The following is a 26,601-nucleotide window of genomic DNA, read 5'->3' on the forward strand; positions in this document are numbered from 1 at the left end:
AGGATTTTACTCTCAACACAGGTTTCTTATTTAGTAGTCCCTTTCATTCCTATTTCTATTGAAATGTGGCCTAAAGACAGCATGAACACATATCAAACCCAAGATTATTTCTAAATGGAAAGACAGAGAAATAGAGCAGGGACGTGCTAGAAACAGACACGGCTGAATCTGAGGTGAAAAATAACTATCTACATATTAATTGAGGAAGAAGGATGGCAGTAGTAGAGGTGGCAAGGAGCACCTCAGAAAATGAAAAAGCAGAAAGACAATTCCCGTTGTTGCACGTGAAATATCTCTATATATTAATAGTAACACTGATGCCCTCTGAGATGAATGGTTGATTTCTTTCTTCATAGGTGATGTCCAATAGTTTTAACTATAGAATTGTAGTTTATAGATGTGGAAAATCTTACTGCCAGGCTCTTCACAAAAGCTGTTTTACCACACTACTAATATTGTGCTTGGCTGCAACGGCATTCGGGCAGCTGGGCTAGAGAGAACATCGCAAGCAAATCATCCCATCTGATAGACGCTGCCCTGTGGGGACCTGCTGCCAAGAAGGAGGTTGAAGTAAGACTTCTACCTAAGAGACATAGCTTTGAAAGGAAAAAAACAAAGCAACTGCAGGACCACAATGCAATCATCTTCTTCAGCTATTAGAAAACTGTCAAAGGTAGTCAGAGAGATATTACATTCAGAAGTATGGCAAACATGGCAAGATTTGTTTCACAATCCGAAGTCAGGAAACAAGCTGCAACACAGAGCTTGTGAGTTTTAACAGAACCAGTCCACTGGACACTGAAATGGGAGAAGCATGGAAAAGATATATGTGTCAGAAAGACAGCTACAAGGTGTAAGTACTGGATATAACCAGTGAAGAGAATCTACAAACAGGAAACACAAAGATTAAAGGTTCATAGAAGAACTCACTGACCAGCTACAGGAAAATGCAACAAAGAACTAATGACCACTGTAATTTATACAGGCATACGCATTCCGCAGTTTCTCAAAAGTAATTGTCAATCATGTTGCATATGTGTAAAAATATAAGCAGCTGAGAGTCATCAATTTTTGCATAATTATTTTTATTCTCTGGATTGCATAAATAAGATGCCTTGCAGTACCTTAGATTTTTCAAAGCTCAGGGGAAATGGCAGCACAAGGCAACCTTTTGCACACCACAGAGGTGATGACAGGTTAGTCGCTTCTGCTTGCTGGTCTTTAGGGAACTTTAGATGCGCTGCAAGAACACAAGTCACAGGATATCCCCTCCCTCTCATAGGGAAGGACAAATGAAGATCACAGTCGATGGCATGAGCAGGTGCAGATTCCATACCTGGATGCAGCTAAGGATGGCAGCAACTAAAAATGTCATTTTGCATATGTTTAGCTGAGAACCATCCATCCTTAATCCAACGGCCCATTAAATGACAGAAACATCCTTTCCCAGAGCATCATGTCAAGCCATTATTCAAAGATAACACAGGAGAGTGACAGACAGTGCGGTGCATACAGAGAGGGGTGTATTACCTGTAAGTCAGCACTGCAGCAGCACTGCAGCTAAGAAACACGTGCTTCTAGCAGTCTCCTATTCCAGCTGGGAAAAAGAGGCCTCTGATGCAGGTGAAAATCCCATCCTGTCACCAATGTGTTCCAGCAGTCATCTTCTCTCTATTTAACTCCTCTTGCAGTTTGAATTATGTGCAGCCATTTTTAGTCTATTTTCTTTTAATCAAGTAAAATTAAAAAGATACTGACTTAAGGTGTTCTGAGTATTTCCTTGCATACTATAAAACAACCATACCCAAGAAAGCAGAGCACAAACTCTACATAATCAAATTAGGTCTCATTAATAACAGTCAGAGTGAACTCTGACTGTTTAGCTCACAGTTGTTCTGGGAGAAGCTTGGAGTACTGGTGTAATTGAGAACAAAATGAGTATAAGGCGGGCTAGGGTGATTCTCCATGGTTATAAATGTCCTCCCCTCCCACCATATTGTGCTGTGAAGTCTTTATGTGAAATTTAACCCTACTTGTCTGATAGAAACTCTTGTGAAAAAAAAAAGTCTCTTTTACATGTGTCAAATGGAAGTTTTAAAGAAACAAATAAGAGATAACAAAATGAAAAAAAATTTGTTTGAAACAGGCCTACACATAGGGCTCTAATTTCTGCTCTATCTTTTCTTTGCCCATTTGACACAATAAAACTATAAAGCATGAATACTTCCAGATAGGAACCATAATTACAGTTCAAGTCATATCTCAATTATCCTAGACAGCAGAATCAGTACCGAGCTATGTTCACTGCGATACAAATAGTTGTAGTAATATCTTATCCCAGTGTCTCTTACAGGAGACATGACAAAAAAAGGCCACTACCGCCTTTAGAAGAGAAGAATAAAAGCCATTTTTCAGACAAGTGTGACCCACTCTCTATGTTGATAAAGTACAATAAAACAATATAATACATTTTTCTGCATCTTCTCTGAACAGCAAATATATTTAGTTTAAAAAAAAGTCTAAAGAGAAGATTCATAGTAGTAGTTGCTTTTTAAAATACCAGCAATATTTTAATAATGTAGAGCCAAAGTAGTAGGTCTTCTGGAATATGATTTATTAACTCAGTTAGAGTTACCATCTGAAGAAAACAGGTCATCACAAATGATGAAAATATTTGTAATTGTGGGAAAGCGTGAGCGTGGGTAAGAATTTACACCTTCATAATAAACTAGGACAGCATTTAAAAAAAATAGAAATCTAAAGCTAAGCTTTAAACTTATATTTAGATGCCTCTGGACAGATTCTTAGCTCATATAAACTGTCTGTTCCACCAACTTCTACACACTTAAGACAACCTGCGATTTTTGCAAATCTGCTTCCTAAAAGGGGATTTTGGAAGTGATAAGGATGTTAGGAATATGAATGTTATTCATGTCAATAAGACTAATGTTCTGAAGTCACAACAATGCTTTTTACTACTCTGTTTTCAGGTTAATGGAAATGATAATCATCACTTTTGTTCAGCCAATCTCATATCTGACAAAAGGCAACGGGATTGCGATGCTTTTGCTGTCTGAATCTTTCTGAATCTTTACTGGCTGCTTCCTTCCAACATGAAACTGAGAAACAAGAAAGCCCAAGGCTGCAGTCTTTCGACACTGTGAAAGCTGAAAGATGTTCATACTTATCTTAAAAACTCATCGCAAAGCACTATTGAAACAGGGAACAAGAACAAAATATCTTGCAGTGTTTCAAAGAATGTTTTGGTAAATCACCAAAGATTCTTCTAAGTGATACTTGCCAGTTTTTATACAAAAATGATTAAGAGGGATGTCAGCATTCAGTACCCATACTGTATCTATACAAGAAGTGATTCTGTATTATTCTGCTTTTTTTCTCAATTTGGAATAAAGCCTTATCCACAGAATGGGATCAGAGTTGTATTCTCTACAGGTTTAGATACTTATAATTTGCAAACTTAACCTTAAAGTCGGCTATTATTTTGTAGGTATTCTTCCAAGGAAGAATCTAGTCTGCTTCACTTTATTTTGTTTTGGAAACAAAAGCCTTTGTGCTTTTTATACAATTTTTATGATGCTGTTTAGAAATCTTACTCCTTTGAGCCTCCTTATACACAGTTTCACCACTTTTAAGAAATAACCAACATAAAGAAGAGCTACAAGTAAAATTCTGACAAATATGTGTTTATGATCATTACAACAGGAACAGGACTCTCTCCACCACTTTGCCTTATTTACATCTGATTTGTTTGCTAGACATTTTGTAGCTCTGGATAACTGGCACATTAATGTGGTCCAGACTTACATGGAAGCTTGGTAGTGGCATTAATTGTAAGTTTGGCATTCCCAGTGCAGCACTTAATATTCTGTGGCTTAGAGTAAGTTCTTCTAGGTGAAAAATGAGATTCTCTCCTCCACCTCCTTTTTTTACAACATGTTTGTGATTGTGAAGCCACCACAGATACTTCCATTACATAAGGACAAAAAGATTGTTTTCACACCTTTACTCATTATCCAGAAGGAAAACCTTAATGTATGGCAACTTTCTTGTTTACATTTCTCCTTGAAATATTTTTCACGGAAAACGTTAGATGAGACTGGCCTTCTATTCTTTCAAATCATTGGAAGAAAACTTATACATTGCCCTTTATCAAGGAAGACATTCAAGTACTGATAACAAAATATTATACAAAAATAGGAAGGTTTATTTTTCATAGACTTTTTGGGAACAACTCTTTGTGGAACTGGAGTGCACAGAAATGCTGTTGCAACAAACAGTGGAAATTAAACCCCAGAAATTCCTTACAACACAAGACATATGCAGAAAAAAGCAAAACAGAAGATTACTGACTTTACATTATATTGCCTACAATAGGTAGGTCTAAACAAAGATTTTTCAAGCAGTCTGAATTTTGACAGCAAACATACTTATTAGCAGCAATTCTCAGAAATAAGACTGTGTGGCCAAAGCATATTGCCTGTATTTTCACATAGATTTTATTACAATCAAAATCTAAAAATGTGCAATCAAGAATAAAAATCATATGTTTACATTTTACAGCTGGAAACACATCAACACAAAATGGCTAATTTTAACAAAAGGAACAAACCCCATCCTATCATCATCAACATATCCTTTTATTCCTGACTCAAACCAGGAGTAAAATTACAGGTATGAAGTATTTTGTCAATGCAGGACTATTGCACTAAAACAATTGCAAACAGCAGGGATAGAGATAATTGGGAAATTAGCATCTTTCACAAATGTATTGATTTAAAACAACAAAGGAGACCAGAACAACGCATGCTCCAAAGGAATCTGAAAGTGCTAATCGACACAAAGAATCCTACAATGTAATTATATCATTTGTGATAAAAACTTACCATTTCAGGTTGGTTTTAACCAGTTTATTTAATAGCCATCAAAATTTGCCTTATTCAGAGAGCAGATTTGACGTTGCACGACACCAATAAGTTCAAACCCTCAGGACTGCAACATGTGCTGTTTAGGTTGAATCTTTCCACAACTTTATGGTGACAGGAGGAGTGCAGACCCATCAGCCAGGGCAGATGGAACGCACATTCACAGCCCAGGTACCTTCCCCATCACCTGCTACCTCTGCCAGGCTGCACTGAAGAGCACCCACCCCCCAGGCCAAAAGTGCTTCTTTGTCTTTCAGCAAAATGTAGAGTGATGTTTTTCAGTCTTAAGGAGGAAGGAGAAGGTACTTATGATTCTGATACTTTGGAAACTTCTCATGGCCAGCTTTTTCTTATTTGTTACCCCTCTAACCACATACAACTCGGTCCCTCATCCAGGTAGGAGAAATATTCTCTTTCAAGTTGCCTACCTTGACTCTGTTTGTAGAGACAAACACCAACAAACCTCCCCTCAGCTTCTGTTTCCTCAGATTAAGTGACACATTATTCTTAGGTCACTTCATTCATTATTTTTCTTATCAGATTAGGACCTCGTCATAGAATCATAGAATGGTTTGGGTTGGAAGGAACATTAAAGATAATCCAATTCCAACCTCCCTGCCATGGGCAGGGACACCTTCCATTAGATCAGGTTGCCCAAAGCCCCATCCAACCTGGCCTTGAACACCTCCAGGGATGGGGCATCCACAGTTTATCTGGGCAACCTGTTCTAGTGCCTCACCCCTCTCACAGGAAAAAGATGTCTTCCTGATATCTAATCTAAATCTCCTCCATTTCAGCTTAAAACCATTATTCCTTATCCTATCCCTGCACTCCCTGACAGAGAGCCCCTCCCTAGATTTGCTGTAGCCCCCCTTCAGGTACTAGAAGGTCGCTCTAAGGACTCGTTGGAGCCTTCCCTTCTTCAGGCTAAACAAGCCCAACTCTCTCAGCCTGTCCTCATACAGGAGGTGATCCAGCCCTCTTATCTTTGTGGCCTGCTCTGGACTCACTCTAACAGATCCACATCCTTTCTGTACTGAGGACTCCCTGTGCTCCCTGCGTAGCTCTTCCTCATCCTTCATTTGGAGGCCTCCCTCATTTTTATACAATAGCATAAATGCCTCTTTGTCTCTAGTGAAAATAGACAAAGAACATTTGGCATTACTGTGGCTCTATTAGATCCATGACTCATAGACATTTTACATCCTACTAATACACAGTCTTTTTTTCCCCCAATATGATTTCTGACTGAAGGACTCCTAATTTATAACATAAATTCCTATTACTTCCTCGATAGATGACCTTGCACACTGTATTATTAAATTTCACCCAGTTTTTAATTGCTCTTGTCTTCAGAATTACATAGTTCTTCCAATTTTAGAGGCTGTATTTGAGAACTTGATCTACAATTTTTACTCTGAACAAAGTAAATTAATTCTCAACAACAGCTGAAGACCAGGAGAAATCCTGTTTTTCCCTAATATTAGCTGCTAGGGACCCACCCCTTAGTAACATCTTTATTGTACATTATTTCCTAATGGTACGGTACTGCACAAAAACAATAGCTGTAATACCTACTGTCAAGAAAACCAAAGAAAAGATGAGAAGCCACAGCTTCAGTCGGGAAACAGTGAGTCATTAGGGTGAGTACAACACATACAAGTATTTCCTCATCAATTACCAGCACCTACAGTTTCTCTGACACTAGTGACTCACCATTTACAAATGCAGTTTCTACAATTTTTCAATTTTACAAATCTCTCCTGAAAGAAATCCCACCAAACCTTGAAAAGGTGTTTTCCTCAGCTCAAACAGCTCTGAGAGCAAGGACCATATCAACTACTTTAATTTACTCAAAGATTTTTGAAATATATAGACAGGCCGCCTGGCTGCTCGGTGCAAGCAACAGCACAGGTATAGAGTCCAGATTCATTACTGAGATACGAAATACTCTTGATTTCACTCTCAGGAAGTCAACAAGACCCTAAAGACCCAAAGCATTCAGTTTAGGAGTGGCAGGTCTGCCAACTTCTGTTGCTAGGAAGAGCAAAGAATACTTATGACAGAGTATCTTCTCAGAAAATATAAAATTCAATACAAATTAATGAGCTTCCATTGGAGTAGCAACCAGACCAGCTTAAGTACAGCTGATAGATAAATTAAAAGCTTTTGTTACATTTGAAATTTGCTCAGAACATTGCTTTCTCAACTAAGTTGTGAATATAACTACTAGATTTGTTTGAAGAATTGGTGTTTTACTTCAGTTACTGCTCTGTCCTGACACAACCACAGATCCTCACCATGCAAACAAGCAAAGTGAGGAGAACCACTTCTGAGCTCTGTATATGTGCCACAGTTCCTAAGGTTTTTTAAAATATTAGGAAAATTGGTAATTTAGATTAGGGCTTGGGTTTAATAGTAGGCTAGCTAGTCTAGAACAGACTATTTTTCAAGAGTAGAAAGTCAGAACTCACTTTTCCCAGGGCAGGTCAAGGAATGCTGGTGGATTCTAGAAGTCGCATTGCTCATGGGGATTATGTCATCAGTAGCCAATATAAACTATATCTTGAGCCTCGTCCTCCCCACCTCCACCCCCAATTTCCTTGTGCCTCCATTACACAGCACATTCCCCATTTTCTCGCACTGACAATGGGTCTGCCCTACCACCTGCTGCTCTGTTTTTCATTTGGTTTTGCTAAGTTGGTTCCTAGTTTACGAAATGTCTGACTATAGATATAGATATATCATGTATGTGCATATAGCATATATATGTGTATGTATATATAACCATGTATGTATACATATAGTGTTTGTCTGTCTGTCTACATAATTACACACACATAAAATACATAGCTATTTATAGCCTCTACCTAGCTCTGCTTCCTAAATATGCCACTGTAATTATTCTGTAAGGTATTTTAGGCGTTACTGCTTCCCTCTTCTCTCCTACAAGGGTTCTGCCATCAGCCTGAATATCCTGGTTCCTCTGAACACCAATGCAATGCCATGGGTCTTTATTACTAACATAGAGAATCATAGAATGGTTTCAGTTGGAAGGGACCTAAAAAATCATTTAGTTACAACCCTCCTGCCATGGGCAGGGACACCTCCCCACCAGATCAGGCTGCCCAACGCCCATCCAACCTGGCCTGGAACACCTCCCAGGAGGGGACACCCACAACTTCCTTGGGCAACCTGTGCCAGTTCCTCACCACCCTCATGATGAACAGTTTCTTATGTGTGCCTCTATCTTCCCCTCTCCAATTTATAGCCATTCTCCCTTATCCTATCTCTACATGCCTCTGTAAAAAGACCCTCACCAGCTTTCTTGTGCACCCCTTTCAGGTACTGGAAGGTCGCTATAAGGTCTCTCCAGAGCCTTCTCTTCTCCAGGCGGAACAACCCTAACTCTCTCAACCTGTACTCACAACAGAAGTGCTCCATTCCTCTGATCATCTTTGTAGCCTGCCCTCTTCTGGACCCATTCCAGCAGTTCCAAATCCTCCTTATATTGAGGATTCCAGAACTGGATGCAACACTCCAGGTAGGGCTACACTCAATCTTCCAGAAAACAGTCAAGACGGAAATTAAAATACAGTCTATACTAACATTAATATAGTCTGCCTAATATAACTGCCTTATGATTTTAAGGGAAAAAAAACCCCTAGGAAACCAATGCTAGGATTTAACTAGCTGCCCTTTGGCAAAACAGTAATAACAATATATTCTTTTCAATATTCTGGATTTACATCCAATTGGAGTGCAAACTTTTGCTTTTCACTTATATTGGGAGAACATCAGACTGTATTTGGAAGATTGACTGTACATTTATTACAGCTAAACATCCAGAAAAAGGGCACCAGGCCTTGACCTGCAGCCAAAATTGAAGCAATCAAACCTAAAGGTACTGGAGAACACAGCTCCTGCCGTATGATTTAAGGTTGACTCATTGCAACGTAAAAGTTGTTTCCTACGGCGTAGGCAGCACAAACATGACTTCTGTTTTTGTATCCACTCTGAACTTTCATTCAACTAGTTTGAAATAACTTTCCAGAAAGCACTAATGGCTGGAATAAAGCCTACTTTCTGAACCAAAATGCGTGAACACAAACAGAAAACACTTGAACTCTTGCACATTCAGTAAAATCCACTTATCAAGCAGTAGGAAAACACAGTGGTACTTCACACCATTTATATAACTCCTCAAAGGCAATTATTAAATATCCTGTGCATTAGAGTGGTTGCATTAATCACACAAATTAGCGAGTCACTGTCAGACCATTCTGTTGTTCTTAGAGGAGAGTCCAATATTTACAGCCATTCATAAAGGTCAGCCTTCTAACCAAGAACAGGCCTCGCTGTCTGCAGCTCCAACACAAAAGGTACCTGGTAAGTGGCTTCAAAAACATCAACATAGATGCTGCTAGCCTAATAATTATTTAAACACTGGGTAAAAAAAATTGCCTCATTGTGCAGTTGTACAGGAAAACAGCACTCCAGAGCGTTTGTATCAGAGGTGAGACAAAGCCACGTAAGGAGCAGCTACGACTAGGAGAGTGTGAAACAGAAAAGGGTAAGAGGGATATGAAAGCTGGTTATTTGGACTGAAAAGGGAATACTGAGACAATAACTTAAACACTGAATTCGTCAAGCCGGTTGCATACACTTGTGAGTGCACACATGCTCATAACAGCCTCCTCTCTGTTCTTAAATTTTAGGCCTATGGCAGCCTGAGAAACACGAACCATGCCAGCAGAAACACCAGTTCCTGACAGTGTGCGAGGTGGAGGCGGTTTGGGGGAAAGGAGAAGCATGCCCACCACCACATACCCATGCTTCAACAGGGGAACAGCAGTGGCACCTCCACACCACTGCCACCGCCCAGATCGAAGTGGGTGCCTCCAGTTCAGTGGGGAAGAGAAAAGGATTATTGCATGGGTTGGTATGCATGCTAACTTGGAGTAGTGCCAGCTGGTATAGACACAGCACGTCCAGAAACCACCTGTTATCACATATCTTCACTAACCATTTGTATGTATGCATACCTGTGTGTGGGCACCCACCTGTATATGTATGTATGTAAATATATGTCTGTTTTGATACATAACTGAAAAGTGCAACTAACTTAAATGTATTTTTTCTTATAAACTTTAGGAAAAAACGTTTAAATGAGGTGTTTTATGTTTCGCCAGCCACAACAGATGAAAGATGCAACCGTAACCACAAGTTGCTACAGTGCCAAACCCTGACACATTCATTGAGAATGCCTACATGGGTAATAGTGAACAACCCACACCGGTAACAGTGAACAACCTGCACAGGTAACAGTGAACAACTCTGACAAACAGGCAGACTTTGTACACTTGGGAAAGTGGAAGGAAAGGTAGAGATGCTCCCTGCGTGCCACTGCCTTCCTGATTTTATGCTCCAGACAATTTTTTTTTGCTGCAAGTTTCCCCTGTGCCAGCTACACGACTCCTCCACATCAGCTAAATTGCTGCTGGGAGAAGACCGAGACACTTTGAGCAATACAAAATCACCTATCAAAAGTACTTGAGAAAATCCAAGGCCAACAGAAGAAAATATAGGAATCTTAGAAGACATCCTTTAAAAAGATGAAAACTTGCCCAAATTAGGAAAATAGAACTGAATGGTTAACTGTAAAAGGTAGAAAACATATCAGAAATATTTGAAAAAAGGCGTAAAAAGTAATAAGAAATCCTTCTTCAGGACCCTCAGGAGCCTGCCAGGGTCTATGGACAAGATATAAAACAAATCCTCAGAAAAAAAAGGTCAGTGCAGAAAACCTAATTCTCAGCACCTGTATTCAGCATTTGGGAGGCTCCCACAATGCAGCGCTTTCCCACGGTTAGAAGCTCTGATGATATGCGTGTGTGACACACCAAACCCCTCACACAGTGCTTCAGCTCTAGATGACCAGGAAGCATATAATAAATGCCACAACAATTTTTAAATAATTTCAGGATAAGCCTACAAAACTCCAGACCAGTGACATTGTCAGCCGTACCAGACAAACCAATAGAAGCTCTTTTAAACAACAAAACAAGAGGATACACAGACAAGTGTGGCACCCAGGAAAGTCAATACGGTTTTTGTGATGTGTAGAGATGACTCAAAATACTCCAGAAAGAGCCAAGACTACAAAAGAGCAGGACAATGAAGTCTATCCTTATTGCCAAGAGACAAATACAGAGGTCCTTCACCAGAAGTTCTTAAGCTAGGCAGCTATGTGATCACAGAGGGTCTTCACATGGAGAAACAAATGACCAAAAACTGGAAAAAATATCGATTCTAGAGAAGTGGCTGGAGGAGGAGGTGCTGCCACAGTCTGGCTCTGGCCTGGGGCACATGCTGGTTACTTTATAAATGACACGGAAAAGGACACTAATGAGTTTTACAGAAACCAAGTTACCCAGATCGTGCCAGGTAAGTGTTGGTCACTGCCACAAACAAGGCTGAGGGCAAGATGATCCCTTGGTGGCAGCTGTGGGACTTAACCTCCTACCGCAATTCTCCAACTGGTTCCCCCTCTTGACAGCCTTCCCTTTTCCCATGTCTCCCCAGTCAGGCTGAAATACAGCCTTACTCAGCAGGGCAGAAAACTGGAAATTACATCTCTCCATTCTGAGAAATGACTAAAACACAGAATAATTAAACACTGAAGCACAAACTGCCTCATTCAAATCCCATTGAAGCTAATGGAAATCTGTCCAATGCTTTTAATTGCTTCAGTTTGGGTGCAAAATGAGTGAAAACATCACTGGCAATGGGAAAGTGCTGCTTGTACATTCAAATATGTATTCAGTAGGGTAGCATTACAGAACTGAATGCCTCAGAGCCATTGGGAGCCACCACCTATAACACATCATCCCAAGCTACTATACAGTGATATTTACATGTTGTTACGGAGAGTAAAGATCAAGTACATTTTTATCCAAACAGATTAATAAGAGTTATCTTGGTTGGTTCGTCAAGCCAAAAGACAACCCTGTGACATAGGTGGTTAACATTGTTTAAACATAAGAAACTTGGTCAGAATCTCACGAGTGCTCTGAAACATTTAATAAAAATTCAAGAGCAAAAAAAAAAGTCTATTTCTGCTGCAAAAATTAAAGCTGTAATAAAATATTAAAAATTATCTGTAATATTGATCAGAGATTTCCACACATTTCTAAATGCTCAAAATATCTTGGAAAACAATATCAACAATAATCTTTAATTAAACCATATAAGAGAGAAAACAAATTATTGATGTTGTAAAACAGTATTGTGAAGATCTATAGACTAAACACAGAAATGTTTTTGGTATGTTAAAAAAACCTGCAAGCCTAGTAGTATTTTCTAAAGAGAAAGCACTGCTGACAGAAAATGCCATAACATTTTCATTTGAGGAGCACTGTATGTCTCCAGTTGGGTGTGTGACACTGTGAGACAGTGTTGTTTAAATATATACTTGTCCAGAGAAATCAGAAGAACCTTCAGAATATTTCCTGAACAATGCTTCACTAATTTTCTATCAGGAAAGTGCCTGGCAATACAGTGATATGTTTGGACATGTTTTAGATGCTGTAAAATTAAGTCAACAAATTCAGCAAAGCGAAGTTCTCATCTTTTAATGCAAGATGTATTAAAAAGGGAGACTTTGGAGATCTATGCTCTGGTTAGAGAGCTGCCTCTCAGCCAACTACAGGTGGTATTTACTTCATCAGATATTTTTGTAAATAATTGTAGAACGTTTTGCATTCAGTTACTATGGATACATTTGACAACAAACTTGAGGGTTAAGCTAGTACGAAATATAGCAAAATTAGAGCTATGGTAAACACAAAGCACATTTAATTCCTGTTTATGCCAAATTGATAAATGTTTCCTTCAAAAATTCTTTATACATATACAAAACAGATGGAGAAATATTACCTGCTTTTTGATAACATCTTTTAAGTTGCACTTAACAGGGTAATAGTACTGAACACAAGTTCCTTAAAACAGCCTTACAGTACATTTCACATCAATTTAAAAGCCAAATTACAATATAAATATAATTTATTTGCTTTCTTTTTCATGTCTTCACTTACATTAGAACTACAGGAGAAACAACCAACATAATCAAGTTGTTTTATTAATTATATATCTAACAAATTGTAAAATAAGAAAGAAAGCCTTTAAGTATATACCGGAAAGACTTGCATCACCTTTTCTGCAACTAGAATGTAAAATATATTCCGATTTATATTACCGCATTTGTTTTCCTAACTGCAGATGGTTCTATTGTAAACACAACTTTCTTGACAGTTTTCATTCCTTTACTGCCTGAGGAAATAAAACCGTCTGGTATTGAACATTTTCCTGTAAAGCTGAAACAACACATGGATACTGCTTTAGACTCCCAGTCACATCCCTGCATCTGCACTTGCCCATGGCCTCACCACTATCCTCCTCCAACTTCCCACACTCAGCCATGACCTTCCCAGTCCCACTCCAGCACAAAGGGATGCTGCTCTGGACTAGCAGTTCCCGTCTTTTTAGAAAAGAGGCCAAACTCACCCTCACTAGGAAGCACGACATCTATTCCCTAAGTTACACCCTGTAATACATTTTAACTCCTGTCCATCCATCACACTGCATTTTTTTTGCTTGCAGAGAAAACTGCCCTAGAGAATAAAAGAAGCCCAGAAATGCACACATCCCCCTATTTTGTCCTAGTTGATGCAAAAATGCTCTTGTCAAATTTCTTCCTCTTACTTCACTTCATAATACACCTGTCCATCAGTTTTCAGGACAGCATTTGTATAAGCGAACCCTTTTCTTCAGCAGTATATTGCAAAGCTTCCTGCCACAGCAAAAAGCAGGGAACAAATGTGCTTAGAAATAATGTTTCCCTTGGTTACAAGAATCAAAGAGCTTGCCTCTTTTCAGAATCACACAGCGGGAAAAATGACACTCGGTCACCTTAACGAACTTAGTGCTGCTGAAACTAGAGGCTACCATGCTCAGGTATGAATCTTCCAAGCCCCTGGCAAATGGCAAAATGTACCTGTTAAACGCCAGGTACCACAGAAAAAAAAAAATATTCACTTCTGTTAGTAACAGTGACACACAATCCCAATCTTCCTCCCACTGAACCCAGTAACAAATCTGCTATCATCTTTAGTGGGATTAGAACTAAACTAGAAATATTAAAAGATGGTGTTTGATTAAAATGACTCTGTTGTGGAATTCTGATTCTTCAGTCAAAGCACACACACACATCCACTTATTCCAACAAGCATCCTATGCAAAGACAATGCAATTCCCTTCTAAAAGAGACTGATGTTTAAGAGGTAGTCGAGATAAGGTGTATACAATGCAACACGCATACAGCCTTTCAGGTGATAAAGAGCTCAAAGGCTGCAAATCTGCTGTCCTGAACAGGTCTTATTTATAAATGCAGATAAACACTTTGGTATCAGTTTGAAGATTTTTGTTTGTTTGTTTTTCAAAATAGTAAATGTAACTCACAACAGAGGAAATGGAAGGTTTATACTAAGAAGTGTTTTCCACTGATGTAAAGAATATTGCCTTTAATACAAAAAATAGCTTTCTTTGAAAAAAAGGAAAGTGCTGTGGATAAAAGCCCACAGGAAGTAGTGAAAATGTCGCCATATCCCATGATAGGCAAAATGCCTGCGTAGGAGATTTTGATAAACGTATGCTTGCTAAAAAGAATGCCCTTTTAAAATGAGCTAAATAACATGCAATTCAGTATTAGCAACCTTTCATCAACACAGTCTATTGCCACCACTATAATTCTCACAATGGGGACATACAACCCCCCATTTCTAACAATCCCCAAATCTGTGGATATTTTTCCATTGGTTAGCAACCCTGTTACAGAAAATAATGACAATCCTAGTCTGAATAAAAACCCATATTCCTTGCCTTATGCAATGCAACCTCCTTTATTTAGCATGGAAAGCGTTTAGGTTTGGTTTTCATTTTTTTTAGCTTCCTTTTCGAAATACCTTTAAACATTGGTCAAATGATAGTAACAAACTATAACAACCTTCTTTTTTGGTTAATAGTATCAAGAAGCACTTCCAAATTGACATTTCTTCAATATTCTGGTGAAACAGGTTTATAACCAGTATTGGAAATGACCAAATACGCTTAATGTCTGTACAGATTATATAGAGAGAATATTCTACTGAGGTTACACTGAGTATGTTTCAATACATCAGATTACTTCTTGATGGGAAAATACTGTCACATAATCTTGATGTCACATAATCTCTGACAAGGGCTATCTCAAATGATGTTTTCCAATTTTCTTTCCATCTCAACTTTTAAAATGCTACGTTACAAATTTTGGATAGTGAGTTACAGCCTGCTAATGCACCAGCCTCCATCTTCCATTATATGTTTGTGTTTTGCTAAAAAACTTCAATAGAATTTCTGACCCATGGAAAAAATAACACTTAACAGAAACGACGCCATTGCATTGCTAACAATAAAAATATTTGACACTTTTGGAAATTTCAGGCGAAAGAGACTTATGCAAACATTCAATCACTTACTTTGGTAGAGTTTTCAAGTGATTCTCTCTTAGCTCCAAAATTCGCAATTTGACAAGTCTAAAAATATGACGAAAAATAATTAGTTCATTCAATTAATTAGTTCAGGAACCCAGAAGGATGATTTAACTACTTATTTCAACAAAAAAGAATCTGCTTAATGCACAATAGTAAGATGACCAGTTACTGTGAGTCTGAATATTATACAAAATATATTCAGAACCACATAGCTTCTTGTAAGGATAGACAGCTTCAGATAAGGACACAGCTGTCCCTAAATGCACTCTTCTGAAAAATTTTGACATATATCATTTTTTCACAGTAATTCAGAACTATCTTTATTAATTATTTAAAATAAGGCAATACTTACTCTATAAAAATGACTAATTTTAAATAATAACATAAACAATAATAAAATAATCAATCTCAAACAATGCCAGATCTGGTAAAGGATAAAAAAACAACTGCTATTTAGTTCACAATCTACTTTTGCATTTTTTGAGCACTGAATTCTACAACCCACACAGGCAAGCCAATACCACAGAACAGATCTTCATTGTAATTACTGCATTTTAGACAGAAATAGGAGGTGTGCTTAAGCTTTGGAAAGAACTAGAACCTATACACAACAGTCTTTCACAATTCCACATCATTGTGCAAACTCTAGCTGACAACATTATTTAAGCCACACCAATAAGTTTCATGAAGTAGAGTAACGAGGGAAAAAAGGAAGACACCTTGGATAAGAGATGAAGAACCTAAAGTATTAGAGTTGCAGAATTTGGGCCAGTGTTGTCTAATTACCCATATTGCCTAGGATGACAATTTGATAAACATGAAAGGCTTTTGATTCACATCACCCTTTTACTGGTTCTTTAATTTTCAATTATAATCAATGTCGGGAGGAAAAGGAAGAGGATTTATAACCAAAAGGATGAACAAGGTCCTTTCCTCTTCATCTCAAGTTGTACAACTCCACTCACAGAAAATCTCGAGTATCAAACCAACTATTTTTTGGAGGTGCATTTAATGCAAGATCTGACCATGCTTAGGAGTGCCGAAGACATAGCTGAAACTGAGAGGTACTGCACAACTGTTCTGTAATCGTACCATCTCTAAACAGAGGTGTTGGCCCAAAGTCATGCTATTAACGTTTTTAGGCTAACAGCAGAGTTTTAAATGTGAGGAAAGGTTATTGAGGACTTTATGGTGAGTTTCAACTATTTCATTAATGCTCCTTTCCCATTACTCTGTCTCCACACTCCAGGTCCTTTGGTGCCACAAGTGTAGACATGTGTCTGTGCTAAGTTTAAAAACAACACAACAAAGCTTTAAATAGCTCTTTGTCCAGCACACCACCAGCTCTTTGTTTCATGAAACCTCAGGTTCCCCAACACTACGCTCTTCAAGAAAACTATGATTTTATCTTTTTCCTACCAAATAAAACTGAAAACTTTTCAAGTCCTACAGTTGTGCTTAACCAAGACTAAAAAGAACAACATTAATGAGAAATGTGGAGAGACGTTTAGCTGATGCTCAGTTAGACTCTGTTCAAGCCTCATTTATTCACATGGCTAAATGAGACTTGAACAGACTAACTTAATATTACTGTACCAGAAGATATAAACAAAGCACTAAAATTTGGAGAAGAACAATAACGCAGATAAAGTTAAAGAGCTACTTGTGGCTAGTTAAAAAAAAAAAAAAGTGTGATGTCTGTAGGCTAATGTGGGAAGCTTTGGAAACATGACAAATATTTGTATATGCAAGGCAACAAATAGATAATATAGGAGCAGAATAAAACAATTTGAACTAGCATAATTTCATTTAGACAAAATATGAATTTGTAAAAGAAAATAAGGTTATTGCTTTCTGCTAGAAGATGTAGAATACTAGACATGTCCTTAAGCAACAAAGATCATTAGACAAACTAACAGCGAGACTTTAGAAAAGAATAATGAATATAAGCATTACACATCTGATGAATTACAGTGTACTTAATATATTTACTTTTCCTTAATTTCTGATTCCAAAATGTAGAAGCAGGTTGTCTTAGGATTTACTCTGATATTCCAAACACTCACCAAATGCAAAGAGTGACAATTTTTCTTCCTCTTTCTTCAACCAGGCTTTTCCTAAAAGGTATTCCAGTGTAAAGCCCAGACTCAGCTCTGGGTCAGTGACAGGCTTACCAAGTGTGTGCTGATAACACAGCACTTTCCATTTCTCAGTGCCTGAGTATACCAATGTCATTTCCAATACTAATTATGTTATCTCTTTATTAATTTTGAAGTGCTGAATTGACATTCCCAGTTGAACAATAAAACACACATACGGGTAGGTGGATGGACCAGGAAAAAAAAATACTACTAGGTGAATTCTGACGCAATACCATATATTTTCTCTGTTAATTCTTCATCATCTGAACTGTTTGCCCAGATAGCCGATTTAAGGGCAGCAAGGTCGATCGTTCTCATACCAATGTGGCATAGGTGAAATAACCTTGGCTTTTCTGCCAGACCTGGGCAATGTAAGGATCCACTGGCTTGTATTGCCCTTGAAGATGGCCATGGCAAATTGTTTTAACTTTGATCCCCCCCATCACTTAGTTCTTACCTAACATATTTTTGGCTCAATTTCTGCTGCATTTATTTTTACTCTCATTCTACATCCTTTCTGCCCTGCTGTCCTTTGAATCTTCTGTCTTGTTCTTGCTGTCAGTTTTCCTTTCGTTACTCCATCATGCTCAGTCATTTCTTTCTTCCTGTCTGATTTACAACACTTCTTTCTGTTCATTTTTCAATAGGCACAGACCACATTGTTATTTTCTGCCCTTGCAACCATTTAATAACACATTTGATCAAGGACAGGTCTCTTCAACTTCTATTTCTTCTTACTTTTTCCTTAAACCACGTAACTGCACTTCATCATAAAATCCTTGCTGACAGACCATTCTCTCTAAGAACAATCATTCTTCAAAACAGGGCTGGAAAGTAAAAAATACTAATAACCAGAATACAGCTTTAAAATGGTCCCTTAAAGCCTAAATTGGATTTATATGAAAGTGCAATGGGCTTCGATGACTAATTCTTACCTTCCAAAGTTAGCTGGAAGAAACTCCAAAAAGGCATCGTTTAGATAGAGCTGGGTCAAATTTAGAAGTTGTGTGAAGCCATCTGGCAGCCTAAAAAAAACCGTGAAAAGCTTAATGCTCACACCAAGGTTGCTATGGCAATAATAACAATGTATATTTAGAAAGAGAAAGATGATTTTCTCTCTCACCTTCTTTTCCTACCCAAATTCTCAAGAACATGCTTGTTACAGACAATATTTTCCTCATTCTCATCTTTTCCATGTTGCTACACCCACATGAAGTTCAAATGCCTGGCTTGTTCAAGTTATATGAGCCTTTTCTCCATTCCTAGCTGAGGGTTTTATTCCAAAGATGTTTTCTATCTTTCTTTCTGTCCCTTTTTTAAAAAACTGAAATAGTAAAATTTCATCCTTTCATCTACTTCTCTCCATTTAATAAATCATGCAATTATAACACAGTTTTTGTTACTATTATTGCAAGTTTTTGGAAGGAATAAGGGCTGCCAAAGTCCCAACACATTACTGTATGCAAGGATGCAGCACGGCTTACTTTCAAAATATATAAAACACAGCCCTCATGTTTAAAAGGCTACTTTGACAACACTTTCTTTACTATGTGGAGAGACATCACATTTGTTACAGATCTTTTCATAGATACATCAACCCTGGATTTCAAACAACTAAAAAGAAATTTAGATTAATCCTGCAAATTAACTTGATACAAATCATTTACACGTTCACTTTGTGTAAATGTTCTGCACTTGCAGTATGCAAACACAAGCTACTGATACTCACTTAGAGACTGGATTGACACTGGCTTCAATAATTGTTAAACACTTACAACATTTAATATTTTCTGGAAAATCTTGAATTCCTAAAAAGATATTGAAAAAAATATTATACACAGAGAAAAAACTGTTTAACTTGTTCTCTTTTTCAGATCAGACTTACGCTGTAACAGCTATATAATACATATATTTTAGTATTAGCATCTAAAAGATTATAATTAAGCACTATGTACACCAGAACAGACAATATGCCTTGCAATAAAACTATTATGCTAATGCTTGATTTATCTAATCTTCTAGAGTTAAACAGTGATATAATTTGTACTGATATTTTGTCTTTCATTTCTTATGAAAGACAAATTGCTTATGTCTTTCTCCTTGGCTCCCCTCTCTTCTCAGGAGAACAAATGTACAACCCTGAGAGTCTCCAGGCTTATGCTGGAAAGAAATTTTTCAAAATTTTGAGAAGCGCCTAAGCCTCATTTTCAAAACAAAGATACTTAAGGACAGATACACAAAGGTTTTTTAGGCACAGAAATCTGTAAATGCTTAATTTGGAAATGCACCTTAGCAAATTAGTCAGTGGCTATATGAACCCTGGTAATTGTCCTGCAGCCTTATATGTTAAATACATTGCACAAAAGCCCAGTGAGCACCAAGCCATTCTGTTAAGTGGAATGGTTCACGAGTGCACTGAAAAGTGGTCTTCCACTCCTATTTCTAATGCTTACTGGTCACAAGTCACTACAGGATACAGTGCTAAAGAAACCTCTACATTTTTTATACAGATCACTAAATGAGGTAGACATGTACCCAGACTTCTCAAAAGCACCAGAGAGGAAAACAGTACATAATCTAGAAAAAGATAAAGCTTTCTAGAACACAAGTTTCTTATTAATTAGAATTAAAACTTCATTATGGTTCATATTCATTATAATTCTTTAAAATACTTTTGATCTCTTACCATTTTTACTGATATCAAGTTCTTTGAGATTAACTAAGCTAGCAATAGTGGTTGGCAGGCTGGAAAGGTCATTGTCTGGTATACTCAATTTGCGTAAAGCTTGACAGTTGAACAGTTGCTGTAACATAAAAAGATACTTTACAGTGTTTCATTATTTATACACATAAGCAACAAACACCACAAAATTATATTTGCTACATCAGAGTTTAATAAACAAAAAATATTTTCAAAAGCCATCATTTGAAAAGACATTCTAACCGACACTCAGTATCATAAACACAGCTTATACACAGTTGGCAAGAATAATCAGAACAGTCAATTGGTATTAGGAATGTTCCTAAAGAGCTATCTGTCAAAACCTGCACACTTATTCCTTTCAACATTTTCTCGGTATATGATATTTCATATGTGTCATATCCATTGAATTTTTTTGTGGCTTGTGGGAAATCAAAATATTTGATTTTATAATTTAATTTTGTGATCAATTTTAAAATAGTTTGACTGCATGCAGAAGCAATTTGCTATCTTTAAGTAAAAAATGCTTTGACATTATCAAAATATGTTCCTTAAATCCTCCCAAAATTCAGGACTTGATTCTAATTTTTAATTCAAATTTTATTAGATGTCAGAATTTCCCCTGCATAACCAAACTTTTCAACCTGAAATAAGCAATAAACATCTATTTAACATGGCTGCTTTCCTCAAGAAATATCACTACCTCGCGCAACTCCTTAAACATGTAAATATGAATAAAACAACGACACCAGGAGAAAGCAGTCATTGAAAGTGATGTCACACTTACTTACAACGCATTGCGAGGGTAGACGTGCCACATAGAACAACTTCTCTTTGCAGGCACCTCAAAAGCACTATGTTTACAACAGATTCAGCCTTTCTTTCAGGCTTCTGTATCGGAATAAAGTCTACATACTCATCTACGGGCTGCCTGAGAATGCGAAATACTTTGAATGCCTAGATTAAAAACTCGGCTAAGTGTCTAGAGAGGAGAAAATGAAGTTGGCGTGCCAGTGCCAATGTGGTAATTCACCTGAGCTAAGTTTCAGATTATTTTGAAACTGCATTTTTCTGCTGGAACTTTCTATCATAATCCTTTAGAAATATGCTCCTTTTTCTTGAGGACAACCTATTCTTGGAAAATTGAGAGGGAATCACTAGGATAAAAAATGCTCAGACTAAGAAGCTGTTCCCAACCTCATTTAGAGGAACAGCCAGAACAATTGCTGTACACCCTGGAAGCCAAACTAGGTTACACATGTCAGCTCGCAGAAAACATTAACAACAGGAAATACTAATCCAGAGAATGAGTAATTTCTTTGCAATTCCGCTGAGAGCACCTACTTTTTCTCTTTATTAAGGAAGCACATAATTTTGAATAAGACTGGAAAGCAGGATGATTAAGGGCTTGCTCTTGAAATTTCTTGCCATGTTACCATGTGAGAACAGCAGTAGACAACACTAATGCTCAGCATTAGGAACCTGCAGAATTTGGGTACATATACAAAGTACACTGCGCTCTTACACCTGGAAAATGAAGTTCCCAGTATATGTTCCCAACCATTCCCCCGGAGAACTCTTCTTTTAAAAGCCAGGGAAGGCTTGGAACTTAAAGTTTTGGCAACATGTGAACAGATACAAGGCTTTTGAACCGTTGAATGGATAAGTATAACAAAAAAATTATTTCTGGTGGAATAATTTTACAATGTGCTGTTGTATCAGAAATAATACAAGAGTGTGAATACAGATACGTAGGACCAAAATTGCCCACGCTTTTTTTTACCCACTGGGTTTTCAAAAGATGTCTTTCTCAATTTCTAATGCTTTATGGACTCACCGTCATGATCCTGATATAATCATCATACTGTCCTATACTACTTTTATTCATTTCACATTGGAAACGAAGTGGTGCTAAGAGTGCTGTGGTTTGAGCTATAACAATGTGCTATTATTCTGCATATCTCAAGCTCTTGACTACACAGCAATAGGGGTTGTTGGCTTCCAGGGCTATTAGAGAACAACAGGAAATTTCTGCTCTTTACTGTCCACAGGCATAACTGGGAAATAGATTGGCTAACACATCGGGCGAATGTGATGTGAGGATTAGAAAGGGATACTACTTTCTAGCTTTTGCAGAACCAAAACATGATTTCTGACTGGTAGATTTAGAAAAAGTATTCCTTTAATGGAAACTATAACTTACATAGCAAGTGCACTGTAAAAGAAAAATACAGTGAATTTATAATACCTACTCATCTATGTGAGCTACACACTAGTGATCACCTCAACATCACAATATATCGCTTGTATTGTTTGTCCTCAGGGAGACAATTAAGCATTAAGATGTAGCCTCTAACTTCAGTGGCATATTTAGCATAACTGGTATCTATTTTTACCAACGTGTGGTGGCCATTTCTAGAATTTGTTAGAGAAAATTTTTTCCTGTCATTAATAAGTAAATTAATTTTGTCCATCACAAATTAGTCTAGATTTTACTTCATATTTAAAAGGGAAAGATGCTGTGGAGAATTTTCTTATTCATGTTTTTCTGGATACTGATTGCCAGTGACTCCAACTTCATTTAAATCAATATTCTTTTTTATTAGTCATTGATTCACTTGACTCACACAAATACGGACACACTTGCAGCAGCAGTCCACGATAAGATAAAGAAGTTAAAGTAAAATAAAGTAGATGACTAGACATAGGGGAAAATAGAGAATGAGAATCATACAGCAATCCTGCAAATCCTTAAAGACAGGAAAAATATTAGAAATTAGGAACTAGAAATCCATTTCTAATGAAGACAGCAGAAAAAAAAGCATCATTATGCTGCATAAAATGTACGGGTTTTTAAAAAAAAAACAAAGTAGAACAAATTTATAACATCAATTTAACAAAAAATAACATTGATTTCAAGTGTATTGTATCTAGGTAGATAAGGACTTGACAGGGTTTTTACCTGTGTTTTTTTCACTAAATTTTAAAACATGATAAAGTGTTCTTATGAAAGAAAATTTCAGAAGAATATTGTAACTTCAGAGGCACATGTTTGATAACAGAAAAGTGACCAAACGAATATTCTCTGAAAGATGTTATTTGGATCCACATTTGCAGAGAGAGGAAAGTTCTGGCTATGGCAGGTTATAACATGTAATACAAAAGTTCACGTTAAGTAATATGCTGCCATCTTAAGAAAAAAATGGCATATTCTCTCCTAGAACATTAATTCAATAGTGAAAAAAAGGCTCAGACACATGCAGCAAAAAATACCTGAAGCAGAAAATTTGATAAAGAATTAATTTGAGGCAATGATTAATAAAGGCTTAAGACAAAAAAAATATTAATGGCATAAAGAAAGCAAATTAATCTTCTCTTATACAAGGCCAAGACTATGTTAAATGATGCGGTTACCCAAACTTAAGATGGATTAAAAGCATTTATTCAATACAAAGTATTTGCTTCAAAATACTATTTATAACAAAGAAAAATGGGAAAAAGGTGCAAAAGTAGAGTCCTATATATTTACATGTTTCCAACATTTGTACTTATCTGCTGTTTTGTTTCACAAATAACAAATACAAAATAGACAATGCAAAGGTTTCAATTGTGACCAACACAACTAACACCTGCATCCCAGTTTCATAATTTTGGACCCCTGAACTCTGGCTTTCATTTTTCCCAGACAGAATTATGGCGTATTGCTCCTGTTCTATGCCCTGACAGATTTGTTATACACTGCAATTTAGTTGGAATACAATGGTGATGCGTACTTTCTAAATACCCCAAACAAATATTCCAAAAATAGTTAAATCAGACATTGTATGTACTCTTCAGTATCATTTCTATTAAAAGAGAACTGTTCTGAAGGTATTTTGTAGCAGTAAAACGGCCTCAACCTCAATCCATTTCATATTTAGGGTGACAGAAAATACATCTGATTCTCTGTCATCCTTTCTTGTAGCAGGAGAGAGATAAGGCAGTTCTCCACATCATTTTTCTGCAACACTGGAAAGATCGTAGCTACCATCTGTAAAGAATTTCTTGATGGAGTGAGCAATCTTAAGCAATGAACCATCATATCTGAATAAAGAAACTCCATGTAATGGAAAAAGTACGTTTCCTACATTTGTAAATAGAATTTACATAAAGTTTCAATGCAGTGTAAGAAAGAAATACCTTGAGAGATGATGAAGAATGGATTACAGTGTAACAGTGTTTAAGTAAAGACTTGTAAGCATCTTTCATTATTATTGAGAAAAATTCAATTAAGGAATGGATTACATGACTTCACGCTTCATTATGTAGATAGCACCTACTATTAATTGTTTTTTCCACTACCTTGCTCACTTTTGTTTCCAGAATAGTTGTTACAGTAACTTTTAATTCCTTAGAGTAAATATTAATCAGCAAAAGAACAGATTTAAAGATTCTATAAAAAAAAGTTTTACACAGGAAGGATTATTTAAATAATCTTATTGCAGGACCTCATTTGCAGTTAGAAAAACATTAGTCAGATAGCACCGGCACATCTCCCATGAGGATAAAAGGCTTATCCTGACGAAGAGCTTGCAGTGCTATAGAAGATCCAAATGTGGCTTCACCCACCCCATATATTAATGTACCGTTGGCCAAGGTATCAAATGCAAAGACTCCCCCACAGCAAGGAGGTCTCCTGGTCGAGGGCAAGCCCGACTCCAGAGCTGAAGCACAGGTTGAATACACATTTAAGAAGACAACTTTGACATCCATAATATAGGCAGAACACTGATTACCTTAGGTAGCTCTTCTATTTGATTGGCATCTAGGTAAAGCTCCTCTAATGTCCGCTCAAAGTTAAAAACCTCCTTTGGCACCTGCTGTAGGCCACAGTGAGAGTAATCTAACACTGAGACGATTTCTTCTTCACCACGAAAACACCGGCAGGGCACCAAGCGGCCGATAATTTTCCTTTTGGTTGTCATCTCCAAACAGCATACTGAAGGAAAAGGGGGAAAAAACAGTTTTCTGAAACCATCAACATTTTGGTGACTATTTCTTTAGAATTATTGTCAAGACTGCAGTCCTTTAATGCCTTTTTTCCTAAGGGATATCTGTAGTCTGCATTCTGCATTTCTTATTCCACTTTTCCACAAAATATGAAAAAGTGAGATTTGGCAGGGTAATCACAGCAAGCAATCTCAACAAATCACCTGGGATAGAAGAAAACATGCCAAGGCCATCTGCAACTGTTGCTTTCCTTAACGATGAAAATTAAACACTACACATATGAACATGTCCATCAGACAAAGTACAAAATGACAGTGTTTGTACTTTGCATTTCAGTCTCTTGCTCAGCATAGACTGTGGGTCACTGAAGTGTACCAGTCATAGTCAATTAGTTCTGTCTCTTCCTGACAAACACTCAGCTATATCATACCCAATTTCTCTGAAACCAAGAGAGTTCCTTAGCTTTCCACAGTTACTGCTGGAGTAGACGTCTTTTCAATCAGGTGAATACAGAAAAGTCATTTCAAAACTAGAACAAAAGTAATCCAGGCTCAGACAGTTTGGGTACCTGACATTCCTATTTCTCTTATATAACCTCAGTCTGTTGAAAACTCAGATAAAGGGACTCAGCAGAAATACTAGTAATTTTTCTGCAGTGAAATGAATATTCAGGAAATTTCACCACGGTCTGTTCTTTAACTTCTAACCTAGAGCCACAGATCTTCCCTGCATACACAGTTTGTACGAGCAACTCTAACTCCCATCAGCAACCATTCTCACAATTGCATCTTACTGTTTTTCAGTAATAAAAATACTTTAACCCACTACTCTTGAACTGAGAGGACACTTAGTAAGCAGATTTTATACATGTCAAGAAGCTTCTAAATCTGCCACAGATATCGACATTTTCAGATGTTATTTTAACACGATTATAGACAAATCAGGCTGTCCTGAAACATATTACCACAAAGCCAAGAAGTGCTAAATCTTCTACCCCATTTTCTAAACCACTTACAAGGCTTTGAATTATACATTTATGAAAAAAAATGCACAAAATTAGTCCAAGTAAAGCAAAATAAAGCTCATCAGGATCTTTTTTTTCACAGGAAGCCAGTGAAAAAACAACTGCATATCCATGCATAATATCAGTGGAGATAATCCATATCGCTTAAGCCAATATTTATCTGAAACGGAAGATAAAAAAATAATTCAGCTGGTCAGATAATGCTCCATTCATG

General features: G+C 37.2%; 1 protein-coding gene across 6 annotated transcripts in view; it reads right to left on the reverse strand.

Annotated features, from left to right (window-relative positions):
- The window catches only part of LRRC7 (leucine rich repeat containing 7), a 178,395-nt gene that overhangs the window by 78,643 nt on the left and 73,151 nt on the right, over positions 1-26,601 (reverse strand). For all 6 annotated transcript variants that reach the window (XM_054072699.1, XM_054072702.1, XM_054072700.1 and 3 more), the window contains exons 2-6: positions 25,150-25,352; positions 20,360-20,477; positions 19,403-19,481; positions 18,609-18,698; positions 15,518-15,574 (exon numbers count right to left, since the gene is read on the reverse strand). In XM_054072699.1, coding sequence (XP_053928674.1) covers positions 15,518-15,574; positions 18,609-18,698; positions 19,403-19,481; positions 20,360-20,477; positions 25,150-25,352 — 547 coding nt within the window. The remainder of the gene's footprint in view (positions 1-15,517; positions 15,575-18,608; positions 18,699-19,402; positions 19,482-20,359; positions 20,478-25,149; positions 25,353-26,601) is intronic.

Source organism: Cuculus canorus, chromosome 8 (assembly GCF_017976375.1).
Source record: "Cuculus canorus isolate bCucCan1 chromosome 8, bCucCan1.pri, whole genome shotgun sequence".
NCBI lineage: Eukaryota > Metazoa > Chordata > Aves > Cuculiformes > Cuculidae > Cuculus > Cuculus canorus.